The sequence below is a fragment of the Ptiloglossa arizonensis genome, chromosome 1, assembly GCF_051014685.1.
Source record: "Ptiloglossa arizonensis isolate GNS036 chromosome 1, iyPtiAriz1_principal, whole genome shotgun sequence".
Lineage (NCBI taxonomy): Eukaryota > Metazoa > Arthropoda > Insecta > Hymenoptera > Colletidae > Ptiloglossa > Ptiloglossa arizonensis.
Window position 1 is genome coordinate 29,125,556 of NC_135048.1, and position 16,545 is coordinate 29,142,100.

The 16,545-nt window shown below is 37.9% G+C and overlaps 2 protein-coding genes across 10 annotated transcripts in view; both read left to right on the plus strand.

Annotated features, from left to right (window-relative positions):
• Window positions 1–16,545, plus strand: part of Lmpt (four and a half LIM domains protein limpet) — a 226,708-nt gene that overhangs the window by 187,494 nt on the left and 22,669 nt on the right. For 8 of the 9 annotated variants that reach the window (XM_076321165.1, XM_076321174.1, XM_076321124.1 and 5 more), the window contains 2 exons: window positions 5,559–5,759; window positions 8,660–8,834. In XM_076321165.1, coding sequence (XP_076177280.1) covers window positions 5,559–5,759; window positions 8,660–8,834 — 376 coding nt within the window. Of the gene's footprint in view, window positions 1–1,565; window positions 2,076–5,558; window positions 5,760–8,659; window positions 8,835–16,545 lie in introns of those variants that run through there. The other variant, XM_076321193.1, reaches the window with a different exon arrangement.
• Window positions 5,770–8,652, plus strand: LOC143151797 (uncharacterized). The gene is made up of 2 exons (XM_076321238.1): window positions 5,770–7,764; window positions 7,841–8,652. The coding sequence occupies exon 1, from the start codon at window positions 6,447–6,449 to the stop codon at window positions 6,981–6,983; it is 537 nt and encodes a 178-aa protein (XP_076177353.1). The 5' UTR covers window positions 5,770–6,446; the 3' UTR covers window positions 6,984–7,764; window positions 7,841–8,652.

The window sequence follows — 16,545 nt, forward strand, 5'->3', positions numbered from 1 at the left end:
GTTAAGAAAAATTGAAATAGACTAAAAAATTGGAAAATGACGAGAGTTCCGCGAGATAGAATAATAAATTCTCTAGGTTAATTCGATATTGATTACTCCTAGAGAATCTTCAGAATTACCGATCGACTCCTTTCGAGAGTTTACTAAACATGTCTTTTCGTCAGGAAAGTTAAGAAAAATATTTACCAAAAAAAAAAATAGAACACAAAAAAGAACGAGAGTAACAAGTCTTCCCAGATATATCTTTTCGTCAGGAAAGTTAAGAAAAATTGAAATACACTAGAAAATTGGAAAAAGACGAGAGATTACTAGAAATATCTCATCGTCAGGAAAGTTACAAAAATATTTACCAAAAAAAAAAAAAGGAATAGATCACAGAAAAGAACGAGAGTAACAAGTCCTCTCGATCATTCCTAGAGAATCCTCGGAATTATCGATCGACTCTTTTCGAAAGTTTACCAAACATATCTTTTCGCCAGGAAAGTTAAGAAAAATTGAAATACGCTAAAAAATTGGAAAAAGACAAAAGTTCCACGAGATAGAGTAACAAGTCCTCTGTTATCTCGTCATCGATCACTCCTAGAGAATCCTCAGAATTACCGATCGACTCCTTTCGAGAATTTACTAAACATATCTCTCCGTCAGGAAAATTAAGAAAAAATGAAATACACCAGAAACAAAATTATAAAAGGACAAAAGTTCCACGAGACAAACTAACAAGTCCTCTCGATCGCTCCCGGAGAATCCTTGGAATTACCGATGGACTCCTTTCGCGAGATTATTTGGTAAAAATATTTACCAAAAAGAATAAAAAAAAAAAGAAAAGAAAAAAAGAAGAAAAGTTCCGCGAGCTAGAGAAAAGAGTCCTCTCGATCGCTCCTAGAGAATCCTCAGAATTACCAATGGACTCCTTTCGCGAGATTATTTGTTAAAAATATTGACCAAAAAGAATAAAAAAAAAAGAAAAGAAAAAAAGTTCCGCGAGCTAGAGAAAAGAGACCTCTCGATCGCTCCTAGAAAATCCTCGGAATTACCAATGGACTCTTTTCGCGAGATTATTTGTTAAAAATATTGACCAAAAAGAATAAAAAAAAAAAAGAAAAGAAAAGAAAAAAAGAAGAAAAGTTCCGCAAGCTAGAGAAAAGAGTCCTCTCGATCGCTCCCGAAGAATCCTCAGAATTACCAATGGACTCTTTTCGCGAGATTATTTGTTAAAAATATTTACCAAAAAGAATAAAAAAAAAAAGAAGAAAAGTTCCGCGAGCTAGAGAAAAGGGTCCTCTCGGTCGACTCGTCGCGTTGGTGCGCTCGAGCGCGAACGAGGCGAGTCGGTAACGAGACGGTTCAACCGTAGAACGGGCGTCGAAGAGAGAAAGAAGAAGGGGTGTCGTAGAAAAGTTGCACCCGGCACACTGCAGCGAGAATCTCAGCGGAAGGAGAATGAGTCGATGGTAGGGAGGAAAGGGGGGGCGGGCGGACGCGCGCGGCGCGTTTCTGGAGTCGTCGGGACGCCGAAAATAGCGTCCCGATATGATGACGCCCGGAGCGGGCCGATCCTAGATTTCAGTCAGTTCGCAAGCTCGAAAGCTGCTGGTTACACGGAACCGTCTCTGACCACACGCTCCCGGTTTCAATTTCCATAGCGACCAAAGAAGCATCCTCGACTTCCCCCGACTCCTTCTCTCTCACACACACACACACACGAATACATACACACGCATACACACATACACGAATACACTGACATATATACACTCGTTCGAACACTCATCTCCTGGACGCGTTCCTGGTCCCCCCGGATCCACTCCTCGCCTACCCCCCGTGCGAACGGATCAAAAGCAGAACCGCGACGAACACACGACCGAGTGATCAGTCACCCAGAGGCGCGAGAAGAAACCACGAACGACGACCATTAACGACATGGCGGACGTAGACAGTGTAGTGTACACGACCACCGAGCGCAAGGTTCGCAAAGTGAAGAAGACGACCAAGCGCAGGGAGAGCCACGATCAGAACGCCGAGGTCACGATCACCGAGGTCGACAGCACGCAGAACAACCACCACGCCATCGAAGAGTATGTGCTGGCTGCAGATGTGCCATTGGACGAAAAAAAAAGAAAAGAAAAAAAAAGAAATAGAAACGAAAAATATTTCGCTCGCCCCGGTTCCTTTTTTCGAACCACTCGTCTTCGCGAGCTTTCCGTTCCGTTCCGCGCTCGCGCGCGCGCGAGCGAGCGCAAGCTACTCGCGATACGCTCGCGAGAGATCTTGGCCGTCACCCTCCAGGGATCGAATCCTCGCGAAATCCAACCGAGCGATGCTAACGATCGTAAGGGACGATGGAACGTCGAGTCGCGAAACGATTTCAATCGTGATAAGACAGGGGTGATAAGAGGGTGTAGGGAGATCGGTGTTCAGGAGGTATTTCCTCGTCGAGTAAATCGTGGGATTGGCGAGTTACCCGGCAGTTGGAATCGATGTCTCGTTCACCGCGAGACGAAAACAAGCTTGTATTTGCTTTCGCCGGCGACCCACTTTCGTCGTAGGAGGAAAACCCTCCGCGTCGTAAACGGTTCGATCGTTCTCCCCACCATCCCCGTTTTTCGTTTTCTCGACCCAAAAACGTCAACCGGATGCGTTCTCGAAGGATTTACGAGCTACCGCGATGTTTTCGAGCGAATTCGCGGTTTCCGGAGGGCGGCGGCCGTGGACCTCTCGTCCTCGAAGGGACGCTCTTCTCTCACAGGAGCCGAACAGATTCGCGCGACTCGCTGACCCGCGGGAATCCGTGGATCGGGGCTGGGATCACTCGAATATTTTACTGGTATTCGGATTACTGGGAACGAACGTCGAGTATTTCGGTATTCGAGTATCGGTGTTCGAGTATTCGAGTATTCGAGTATTCGAGCATCGTTGTTCGAATGTTCGAGTACCTGGGATATCGTTGTTCGAATATTTGAGTACCTGGAATATGGATGTTCGAATGCTTGATTATCTAAAATATCGTTATTCGAATAATTGGGTACCTGGAATATCGATGTTCGAATGCTTGATTATCTAAAATATCATGGTTCGAATAATTGCGTACCTAGAATACCGTTGTTCGAATATTTGAGTACCTGGAATATCGATGTTCGAATGCTCGATTATCTAAAATATCGTGGTTCGAATAATTGAGTACCTAGAATACCGTTGTTCGAATATTTGAGTACCTGGAATATCGATGTTCGAATCCTCGAGTATCTAAAACATCGTTATTCGAATAATTGAGTACCTAAAATATCGTCATTTGAATATCACGAGTAGTAAATTATCGTATCGACATGTTCGTTCGAACATAACGAATACTAGAACGTTATTACTCGAATATTTGAGTACTAGGATATCATTGTTCGAACATTTTTATTCTAGAAATAAAAGATAAACGGTGAATTTAACACATTCACTGGGATACGACATCTCCACGACTTGTATCGTACTTGTATTCCGTGCACGCCACATTTCATTCAGCTTTCGTTACGTACTAGGACGGTATCTTCGTTTGAAGTATACATTCGCCGGAAAAAAGTCTAAGAGCTTATTTTAGATACGATTATCAAGCACAAAGCATAACCGAGAAGTTTGCGGACTTATTCGTTGAATAACACTAGACTGGGGATTGCAGTACGGGGCGTAATTGAAAAGTCTACGAAGCTGATTCGACCTACTGTCAAATAGCAAATTTTACGGAAAAAGCTACGACAGTGAACGTGTTAAAGAACCTCATTTATAGGCCACATCACATTATTTAAATACTACAAATATACAAGTACTTCATCAGTGCACTAAATCTTCGAATACTTTATAATATTCAATTCCTATTCAAATAATATTCAAATAGCATTCGTATAGTATTCAAATAATATTTAAATAACGTTCGAATATCATAGTACTCAAATAATATTCGAATAGTAGAGTATTCGAATATTATAGTACTCAAATAATATTCAAATAACATTCGAATAGTATTCAAATAATATTTAAATAACATTCGAATATTATAGTACTCAAATAATATTCGAACAGTAGAGTATTCGAATATTATAGTACTCAAATAATATTCGAACAGTAGAGTATTCGAATATTATAGTACTCAAATAATATTCGAACAGTAGAGTATTCGAATATTATAGTACTCAAATAATATTCGAACAGTAGAGTATTCGAATATTATAGTACTCAAATAATATTCGAACAGTAGAGTATTCGAATATTATAGTACTCAAATAATATTCGAACAGTAGAGTATTCGAATATTATAGTACTCAAATAATATTCGAACAGTAGAGTATTCGAATATTATATTACTCAAATAATATTCCAATAGAAGAGTATACGAATATTATAGTGTTCAAATAGTCACGTATTCGAATGGTATTTAAATCATACTCTCCGAGTCACTCGAAGTATTCGAATACTTGAGTACAGGAAAAATTCGACAAGTATCAGCCTCAATCCGCGGCACGATACATGCCTTGCGTCACATAGTAGAACGATATATATGCTCTCGTACAAAAGATACTCAGCCAGCACATACAACAGCACTCAATCAAGGTACATACCTACCAGCAACAGATCTACTGTACACCGTCGCACGCGGAAACGCGAGATGGGAGGAATTCGTGCGAACGAAAATAAAAATAAAGAAAAAAAAAAAAAAAGAAACAGAGAAAAGAAAGAAACGATGCTGTGAGAGGAGCGCATCGAAATTTTGTTCACGGATCGATTTCGTCTTTGATCGACGACGATCCTCGCGCGCGTGCTCTTTAATCTGTTAACTGGGAAAGACGAGTTAACTAACAATAAGTTACTAGTAATTGCCCAGGCAGCGAAGTTAACGTTAACGCGGTCGAAATTCGTTAAGAATTTTCCACGTCAAAAATAATTTCTTTGGCAATAACGAAAAACTCCCAACACCTTCGTACCGTGTTTAATCGTTCGTCATCTATCACGGAAGAACTCTGATCAAACTCGAAGCCAAAAATAAACATTTGGCTCGAATCCTTTCTATCGAAATAAATACAAATTTTCAACTACCAATTTCAACTTCGAGGACAAGTTACAAATTTCTCCCCGAATTCGATTTCTTCGATCCAACATTCTTCTCTTTGAATTTGTTCCGCGATTCACTAATAAGTCCAAAATTAAATTATTTCGATGCAATAATTCCCGCTTTGGAGCAACGATCGCTAAGTTACTCCAAACCTGGGTATGTATCTATTCTGATCTCTGATCGAGTCGTTATAAATATTTTCACTTTCTTAATACCAAAGAAATTATTTTTCACCCGTTACTACGTACAATATCGTAACAAATGAAGTATATTCGTTGAATTTTACCGAGAATCGTCGCAAAGGAATCGCTCCGAGATATTGCAAAGAAATCGCTCCGAGAGGGCTTTCTCGCGTCGGATAATTAATTCAGTGGGTACGGGTCTAACGAGAGTTACCAAGATTGGAACGTGGTCGGAATTTCATTGTCGCTAAACTCGGTGCAATCCTTATTTTTTGCTTTTCCAGTTGATTTTCAGTGGCGAGTACACGAAGGCGATGAACAAGGACTGGCACAGTGGCCACTTCTGTTGCTGGCAATGCGACGAGTCTCTGACCGGGCAACGCTACGTGCTGAGGGACGAGCACCCTTACTGCATCAAGTGCTACGAGAGCGTGTTCGCGAATGGCTGCGAGGAGTGCAACAAAATCATCGGCATCGATTCGAAGGTACGTGACCCAGCAGACGATTGGTCGATCGTTACCCAACATCGTTGAAAAGATAACCTCGTCGACATAACGAGCCTCCTTTGTCCAGTGATTTCTCTTTTCCTTTCATCGAATATCAAAGATACACTGTATTCCTAGATATTCCAGGTATATGGTCACCTGGTGTAATATAATACAAAAATTCAGATCGTTTCTTCCATATAAATATTTCCAAATGAAATCGATTTATTGATATCGTTACATTCCGAATAGGAGTCACAAATGAGGAAAGTCTCAGAGGATTCCGTTTGAAATGAAGAAAATTATATATAAAATTTGTCAAACTGGTCTAAACTATTCCCCAGTGTTTCTTTCTTATCGCTGATTTAAAAAAAAAAAAAAATGAACGAATTGGAAGTTTAACGGACTCCTACGCTTCTGTTTACGCTTGGAATACCAGCACGCCCACGCAGTGGCGTGGGGTGGGTCGGTTGAAAATCGTTTGAGTGAAATTTTATTTCTCGTCGCTTCGTGTTCCCATCGATCGTCGAGATCCTTTTGCGTCGAAATTCCCGGGCTGGTGACCTTCGAGCTCGCTGAGGACGGTCCGCGAGGAGGCGTACAGAGCCCGAGTAACGCGCAAAAATCGGTAATTATCGGTTCGTGTATAATCACGGGCCGAGGTGGCGATACGCGAGAACGCAAGCCATGGGCGTTGACTTACTCATTCCTAGAAATAGAAACGATGATGCAGGTGCCGCTACCCGTGTCGGCTTCGAGAGCTTATTTCCGTTTTACGGCTTCCACCACTCCAGTGGAAACTCGCACGGAGCGAGTCGCGTGCGTTACGAGCCTCGTATAAAACGCGATAAAGGACGAATCGTCGCGAACGCGAATCGTTCTCGAGCTGATCGACGAGCGACCGCTCCGATCCAAGGATCCGATTTCCTTTTCTCCAACCGTGGAACACGACGTGGCCGCGCAAAGGTCGACGAGTTCGCGATCACAATCGATCCAGAAATGGGAACCACCGCGATTTCGATGCGCGCGCACGCCCCGTTAATGAATACCGCGGATGTTTACGGAACCGAGACGCGATCTCTGGAGACCGCCACGGATTTTCACTTCACGGAGGCGTTAATCGCGAACGAACGACAGCGGCGATCCGCTAATACCAACCGTGTTTGCGTTAACCTTTCGATCGCGGATACTCGACGCGATGGTATTCTTAGATCTTCGAGTTGACGAGAGCTACGGGTATATCGACGTTTTGGGAAATTCGTTTCGGTCGTTTTGAAGTATTATTGGGAAATCAATTTTGAGACTTCTCTTGGGATTTATTGAGAGAAAGGTTAAAGTAGACCAATTTTTACATTTAAAAGAATTAAAAGTTAACCTTTCAACGGCTGGTACTCGATAGTATTCTCTGATATTCGAGTTAACGAGAAAAATGAGTATATTGATTTTTTGGAAAATTGTTTTTTAGTCGTTTTGAAGTATTATTGGGAAAACAATTTTGAGACTTCTCTTGGGATTTATTGAGAGAAAGGTTAAAGTAGACCAATTTTTACATTTAAAAGAATTAAAAGTTAACCTTTCAACGGCTGGTACTCGATAGTATTCTCTGATATTCGAGTTAACGAGAAAAATGAGTATATTGATTTTTTGGGAAATTGGTTTCGACCGTTTTGAAGTATTATTGGGAAATCAATTTTGAGACTTCTCTTGGGATTTATTGAGAGGAAGGTTAAAGTAGACCAATTTTTACATTTAAAAGAATTGAAAGTTAACCTTCCAACGGCAGGTACTCGATGGTATTCTCATATGTTCGAGTTAACGAGAAAAATGAGTGTATTGACTTTTTGGAAAATTGTGTTTGACCATTTTGAAGTATTATCGGTAAATAAGTTTTGAGAATTCCCCTGGGATTAATTGATGGTGAATTAATTGAGGAGGAAAGTTTAAGAAGCTCAACTTTGGAATTTTAGAGAATTCAAATTTAATCTTACAATTGCTTACAATACAGGTACTTGATGGTATTCTCAGATATTCGAGTTAACGAGAAGAACGAGTACATTAACTTTTTGCAACATTTCTTTTAGCTATTTTTGAAGTATTATCGATATATAAATTTTGAAACATCTCCTAGGATCAATTAATGGCGAATTAATGGAGATGAAAGTTAAAGGAGACCAACTATTGAATGTTTAAAAATTGAAAGTTAACCTTTCAACAGCAGATACTTGATGGTATTCTCAGATATTCGAGTTAACGAGAAAAACGAGTACATTAACTTTTTGCAACATTTCTTTTAGCTATTTTGGAAGTATTATTGGTAAATAAATTTTGAATTTTTAAAAATTCAAAGTTTTATTTAAATTCTAGGGAAAATACAGTGTTCGAAATAACTCTAAAATTATATTGATAGTTTTTAAATTTTTAGAAAAAATTCTCTAAGATTGTTTACCTCTTTACTTATTCCCCCGACTTATTTGAAACCATCGTTAATAATAAATAAATTCTGAGACTCTACCTAGTAAGGCTAAAGAAAAAAGAAATAAAAGTGCAGTGAAACGAAAATACACTACCCAGAATATACCTACAAAATTGTATCTATTTGTCAATTTTTATAGCAAATTCTCCCAAATTTATTACCTATCTCTCCAATCCTTTCACCTATTTACTATCGTTATCATATAGAAAAAAAAAAAAAAAACACCAGTAATCGTAAAGTCGTGCACTTTCGCGCACATTTAATATTTCTCAATCGATATCGTTAATATTCCCTGAGAAGGTAACATTTGGCAATTCACGAAATCGTCAAAGTTAGGGAAACGTTTTTTGCATCGCGTGTCAAACTGAAAGCTCGTTAATCGCGAACAATCGGACCAGGTTACGATAACACGTAACACTGTTCGCAGGATCTGTCGTACAAGGACAAGCACTGGCACGAGGCCTGCTTCCTCTGCAACAGGTGCAGAGTGTCCTTGGTGGACAAACAGTTCGGTAGCAAGGTGGACAAGATCTACTGCGGCAACTGCTACGACGCCCAATTCGCCAGCCGTTGCGACGGATGCGGCGAAATCTTCCGTGCTGGTACGTAATCGATGACATTTCAATACATTGAAACACTTTGTCGTTGGAAATCAATATACCAACGTTGAAACATTATACCGCTGCGAACTCGGGGTCTGCAATCGTTTCTGATCCTTGAGGAACGTTAATCGAAACGTATCTGCGTACAATCCATCGGCTTACGAAATGTTATAAATACTCGAGGACTATGGCCGGTGTAATGACAATGACTTAGTTGCATTACGAACTGTACTGTGCGTACAGGATGATAAAGATCGAGTCTATGACACTCTTCTTCGAGTAGAAAATATTCTTTACTCTTTTACTGATTTTATTATTCGTTGAAAATTACGAAGAATTTTTTGCAAAAACTTTCTCGTATTTTTTATAGCCTTCAAACTTACTGGAGAGAAAAAATTACAAAGATTTTCTTGTAAAATGACGGAGCTTAAAATAACACTCTTTTTCTTAAGTAAAAAATATTTTTCACTCTTTTATTGATCTTATCTTTCGTTGAAAATTAAGAAGAATTTTTTGCAAAAACTTTCTCGTATTTTTTATAGTTTCAAAAGTACCAATTCGAGAGGTGATTTCAACCCTTAAACTCGAGTGATCAGCCTTTAAAAAATTACAAAGGTTTCCTTGTAAAATGGAGCTTAGAGATAGCACTCTTTTCTTGAGTCAAAAATATTTTTCACTCTTTTATTGATTTTATCTCTTCTTGAAAATTACGAAGAATTTTTTGCAAAAACTTTCTCGTATTTTTTATGGTTTCCAAAGTACCACTTCGAGAGGTGATTTCAACCCTTAAACTCGAGTGATCACCCTTCAAAAAATTACAAAGATTTTCTTGTGAAATGGAGCTTAGAGATAGCACTCTTTTTCTTGGGTAAAAAATATTTTTCACTCTTGTATTGATCTTATCTTTCGTTGAAAATTAAGAAGAATTTTTTGCAAAAACTTTCTCGTATTTTTTATGGTTTCCAAAGTACCACTTCGAGAGGTGATTTCAACCCTTAAACTCGAGTGATCACCCTTCAAAAAATTACAAAGATTTTCTTGTGAAATGGAGCTTAAAATAGCACACTTTTTTGAGTAAAAAATATTTTTCACTCTTTCATTGATCTTATCTTTCGTCGAAAATTACAAAGAGAATTTTGTATGAAAATCGTGTATTTTCTACCATTTTCAAAGTAGCGTTTTAGGGGGTAGTTTCAGCCCTTAAACTCGAATTACAATCGCTGAAAAGATAAGTATTGTTTATTTTTAATAAGGCGTGAAAATCTGCGGAAAATCTCGAGACACTTTTTAATTGCGCGAAAGAAAATGTATCTCGATCGGTTAGACCTCGAAACGTTTATGATCGTCGACGAGCCCCGAACAATGATTCACTGATGTGAAACGCGACAAAGCGACCGTAGATCTTGCATTCGGCGTTTCTTATTAAGGCAACCGAGTCAAGGCCCGGACTCCAACACACAAGCCAATTACCGTGAGCCATTTCGAAAAAAAAAAAAAAAAAAAAACTATAGGCTCCAGAACACCTACGTGTTCCGATTTGTCCGCGTCTCTGCTTCACGATAAAAATGGAACGATTTAAGTGCGATCGAAACTCACGACGAAACAAAGGGTGACGCAGAATGGACAGTCAACGACCGAGGATCGTCGGAAGTGCGATAAGATACGAGTTTACGGCGCTTCGTCTCGCTTTGTAACTCCCTGCATGATTTGGACAAGTTTCGCAAACGGAGAACCTCACAAAAGTTCGACGTTTCATCGGCCAGTGACGCCGAGCGTCGAACTTAAGTAAGTTCCGTGGACGATGGCACTTTCAAGTGGAGTACTCGTTGAATTTCTATATATTCGAAAAGTAGAGAAAAATATTCTCTATATTCTCTCTATTCGAATATTTTTTGCATCGATCAAACATCTGAGTATTCAAATATTCGTTCAGTGATATTTGAGTATTCGAATATTCGAGTATTCAGATATTCGAATAACAGATTTGAGTATTCAAATATTCGTATAATAGATTCGAGTATTCAGATATTCGAATAATAGATTCGAGTATTCAGATATTCGAATAATAGATTCGAGTATTCAGATATTCGAATAACAGATTTGAGTATTCAAATATTCGAATAACAGATTTGAGTATTCAAATATTCGAGTAATAGATTCGAGCATTCAGATATTCGAATAATAGATTCCAGTATTCAGATATTCGAATAATAGATTCGAATATTCAAATATTCGAATAAAAGCTTCGAGTATGCAGATATTTGAATAATAGATTCGAGTATTTAAATATTTGAATAATAGATTCGAGTATTTAAATATTCGAATAACAGATTTGAGTATTTAAATATTCGAGTAATAGATTTGAGTATTCAGATATTCGAATAGTAGATTTGAGTACCGAATTATTCAAATAGTAGATTCGGATACCGAATTATTCAAATAGTAGATTCGGATACCGAATTATTCAAATAGTAGATTCGGATACCGAATTATTCAAATAGTAGATTCGAATACCGAATTATTCAAATATTAGATTCGAATACCGAATTATTCAAATAGTCCCAGAACTACTCGTGTCCAGGTGATCCAGAGACAGGAAAGTGGGTCGAAAAAAAGGCTGTTGGGCAATTACCTGGCCGACCTTTTCCGTTTCAGACGACTCTGAACTCGGGACTATCGGTTTGTCGCCTCTCGCAACCTTCGACGATCGCAGACGGCGTGGAGTGCACCGCGACCTATTTAACGCGTGATTCACGTCTCCGCGACCCTGTCGGGAACCTAAACACTCTCGACACCAGTGATTTTCACTCTACGATTTTTATCGTGCGTACACTGATGAGGATCTCTTTCCTCTATGGGTGCTGTTTATCATACTCGAAAGTAGACTGATACTTTGTACGAATAGATACAAATAGAGAAAAGAATATAGAGAAAAACACATAAAAGAAATATATACTAAACATGAAATATAATATTAAAAATAGTGTATAAAGACAAAGAGAGGAAGTGTATTTGTTACATGCTCTGAGATAAAGTCCCCTAGAAGAATTTGACCAAAGTACAGAGAGTTCGATAAAAGTAAACAAAAATACACGATAAGAGCATTAAACGAAACAAGTATACAATAAATATGAAATGTATTAAAAAGAGAAATAAAAAGACAGAGAAAGAAATTTCGTTGAAAAAAATCCAACGAATACATTTGTCTACCTTTCGATTTTCGTATGTTGTAATATTTTGTGCCACAACTTTACATGCAACAATCTGTTATTACAAAATATAATACTAAGAATGAAGATAAACGACACAATTTGTCACCGTAAGATCCAAGACTGAAAATGAAACTAAACGTTATAATTTCTTTCCACAAAGTACAACACTAAAAATAAAAAACTAAAAATAACAGAAATCCCTGAACCAGAGCTTAAATTTCTGATCGAACGATCGCTTCGTGCAACCGAACAATCGTTGAACCGTCAAAGGTCGAATTGTTCGGTAGAAGGAAGCTCTCGGTCTCCTCGAGGGCGTCTACTTCCGTGGAAAGGGAGTTCGCGGAGCCGGTAATTCGGTCAAGTACGCTCGAGGTTAAGGTAAAATTCAACGATCATCGTCGCGTGGTTATCGTGTTCACCGATCGGCGCAGAAAACGATTGAAATCGGAGAAAGCGACGAGCGTGGAACGGAACCATCGATATCGCGTACGGGGCTCGTGCATCCGATGGGTTTCGCGATTTCGAGTTACGTGACGCGCGTGGGAGCCACGTTGAACCGTGTGTTCCGAGGCGTGTAAAAAGCAACGAACACCGAGAGGATTACCGGAGAATATCGTTCGCGAAAATGACTCGGTGCCAGCGTGTACCCGTATACGAGGGCCGACCTTTCGAACCGAGTCGCGTATCGACTCGCGAAATCTAACGCGGGTGCATTGCGGTCGACCGTCACGGGAAATCGTTCCGTTTCTCGATTTACTTACCAACCTTTCGACAGAGGCCTTCGAAAGCGATTCCAAACGAGCGCAAGCTCGTATTTTATCGACGAACGTGTCCCTCGAAAGTCTTGAGACAGTTGCTAGAGATCACGCGAGCTTGAGAAATGTCGAGTAATCGGTGGAAAATTTAGAAAAATATTTAACATTTTACGTTTAAGAAAGCTTCTTAAGATAGTGTATGATGAAACTTACCAGAGAGCAATATTTATTGTAAAGAGTACTAAATTAATTTTGGAGTAAGTAGAATGAGGTGTCTTGGGATCGTGTAAGCTTGAGGAATCGTGCAATCGGTGGAAAATTTAGAAAAATATTTAACATTTCACGTTTTAGAAAGCTTGTTAAGGAAATATAAGAAGAAACTTACCAGAGAGCAATATTTATTGTAGAGAGTACTAAATTAATTTCGGAGTAAGTAGAATAAGGTGTAGTGTCTTGGGATCGTGCAAGCTTGAGGTATCGTGCAATTGGTGGAAAATTTAGAAAAATATTTAACATTTTACGTTTAAGAAAGCTTCTTAAGATAGTGTATGATGAAACTTACCAGAGAGCAATATTCATTGTAAAGAGTACTAAATTAATTTTGGAGTAAGTAGAATGAGGTGTCTTGGGATCGTGTAAGCTTGAGGAATCGTGCAATCGGTGGAAAATTTAGAAAAATATTTAACATTTCACGTTTTAGAAAGCTTGTTAAGGAAATATAAGAAGAAACTTACCAGAGAGCAATATTTATTGTAGAGAGTACTAAATTAATTTCGGAGTAAGTAGAATAAGGTGTAGTGTCTTGGGATCGTGCACGCTTGAGGTATCGTGCAATTGGTGGAAAATTTAGAAAAATATTTAACATTTTACGTTTTAGAAAGCTTCTTAAGAAAATGTATGATGAAACTTACCAGAGAGCAATATTTATTGTAAAGAGTATTAAATTAATTTGGAGTAAGTAGAATAGGGTGTCTTGGGATCGTGTAAGCTTGAGGAATCGTGCAATCGGTAGAAAATTTAGAAAAATATTTAATATTTCAAGTTTTAGAAAGCTTCTTAAGAAAATGTATGAAGAAACTTACCAGAGAGCAATATTTATTGTAAAGAATACAAAATTAATTTCGGAGTAAGTAGAATGGGATGTCTTGGAATTATGCAAGCATGAGGTATCGTGCAATTGATGGAAAATTTAGAAAAATATTTAACATTTCACGTTTTAGAAAGCTTGTTAAGTAAATGTAAGAAGAAACTTATCAGAGAGCAATATTTATTGTGAAGAATACTAAATTAATTGGGTATTATAGTAAGTAGAATAGGTATGTAGTATCTTGGGACGGTTGCTATGGATCATGCAAGCTTAAGATATTGTGCAATTCGTGGAAAATTAAAAAATTTAGATTTCATGTTTTAGAAAGCTTGTGAAGAAAATGTAAAAAGAACTCCCTTACCAGAAAACAATATTTATTGCAAAGAGTACTAAATTAATTTTGAAGTAAATAGAATGGGGATGTAGTGTCTTGGAACAGTTTCTATGGATCATGCAAGCTTGAGATACCTTGCAATCGGTGGAAAATTTAGAAAAATATTTAACATTTTACATTTTACAAAGCTTCTTAAGAAAATGTAAGAAAAAACATACCAAAAGGCAATACTTATTTCAAGGAGTAGTAAATTAATTTTGGAGTAAGTAGAATGGGGATGTAGTGTCTTGGGACACTTTCTATGGATCATGCAAGCTCGAGATGTCGTGCAAACGGTGTAAAATTTAAAAAATTATTATTTAACCCATAGTTGGTACCTTTGAGCCACCGATGTTATAATTACCGAAATAATTAATATTTTCCGATAGATCCGTTATTTCTTACAAGTAACTCGTACGACTATTAATGTCATTTAAAGCAACGATACTCATCACTATTCACGCGAAACAGTAACGGGTTATGAATGACCCCACGACACCAGGTACGTGACCGAAATATCATCGTACCAACTTGGGGTGAATATTTAATAGGCCAGAGGACGTGATTACACGTTCCAATGTTTTAGGGAGCTAACAAAACTGAAAAAGAAACTCACCCGAAAAAAAAAAAACATTAATTATTCCAGGGAGAAGGAAAGATCAGTCTCGGAGTAAGTAGAATAGGGACAGTGTCGAGTTTTTACTCAGTCGTAGGCATTACTGTCTGAATAGAACGTCTGACCCAATACGACTCGCAATTCCTTGCACGACCGATCTTTCTTTCTCCCACCTATACCATGGGCAAGGAGAACGTTCACCAGGTCGAGTAATTTTTGCTCTCGGTCGCAGCAGGCCTTACGATGTCTGGCTAGAACGTCTGACCCAATGCGACTCGTTGCTCTTTCCAGGATCGATCTTTCTTTTTCTCGTGTACAGCATTAGTGAGAAGAATGTGCACTCGATCGAGTATTTTCATTTTTGTTTTTTCGACGTTTAAATTCTTTTCAGAATCGATCTTTCTTTCTTCCACCTGCACTATTCACGAGAAAGATGAATAATTTTTTATCTTTAAGAGACTTGCAGAGGTAGAGTTAATGGTCTAAATTTCTTCTAGGACTGATCTTTCTTTCACTTGTACCATTCGTAAGAAAGATGTGCATAGGAGTAATTTTTAATCTTTAAGAGACCTGCAGAGGTAGAGTCAATCGTCTAAATTTCTTCTAGGACTGAGCTTTCTTTCACTTGTACCATTCGTAAGAAAGATGTGCATAGGAGTAATTTTTAATCTTTAAGAGACCTGCAGAGGTAGAGTCAATCGTCTAAATTTCTTCTAGGACTGAGCTTTCTTTCACTTGTACCATTCGTAAGAAAGATGTATACAGGAGTAATTTTTAATCTTTAAGAGACTTGTAGAGATATATTTAATCATCCAAATTCCTTCTAGGACTGATCATTCTTTCTTTCACCTAGAGTATTCATAAAGAGAATGTGCACAGAAGTAATTTTTCATCTTGGAGAAGTTTGCAAAGTTAAAGTAAAATGTCTAAACTCCTTCCAGGACTAATGTTTCCTTCTTTTATCTCTTGGTTGCACAGGAACGAGTAATTTTTAATCTCAGCAGGCCTCATAAAGATCATGAAACAAGTCTTCTGAAACAAATTCTTTCCAGAACTGATCTCTTTTTTTTCCATCTACACCACGAGTAGAATATACATTTCTCTTTCATTATATTGAATTAGCACTCGAGTAGTCTCAATCTTAATCTGCAATTTGCATTTTCCAAATCGAATAAACAAACGTCCAATAACTTATGGACGTTGGTACTCTTGGGAAGACTTCACTGTGAAAGATAAGATACAAAATTTCGTAAATAAATCTCGTGGAGAAATCGAGGTTCAAAGTAAACGATTGATTACTTTTAGATTGATTACTAAAACACATACACTCCCCTCCAAAAGTATCGAGACACCTGTTTCTTTCAGGTGAAACGAAATTATCGATCCAGTTTGATTAATTTTTACTAGTTTTACGGCACAGTATTAGTAAAAATATATAATACTAATAATTTTTTATTACGAATAAAAAATAGTAAGTAAACATACATTGAGATATAATTTTTTCAAATTTATTTTATTTATTTTGACCAAATACTTTCAAAAGGAATGTTTTTTTTTCGTAATTTCTAAGAATGTTAAGATGTTAGAGAGAAACTGTCAAAGAATATAAAATAGTAAGTATACATATATTGGGTTACAAATTTTCAAATTTATTTTATTTATTTGTTC

Excerpts from the sequence above, each read along its gene's own strand:
- LOC143151797 (XM_076321238.1), top strand. The coding sequence starts at position 6,447 with ATGGGCGTTGACTTACTCATTCCTAGAAATAGAAACGATGATGCAGGT.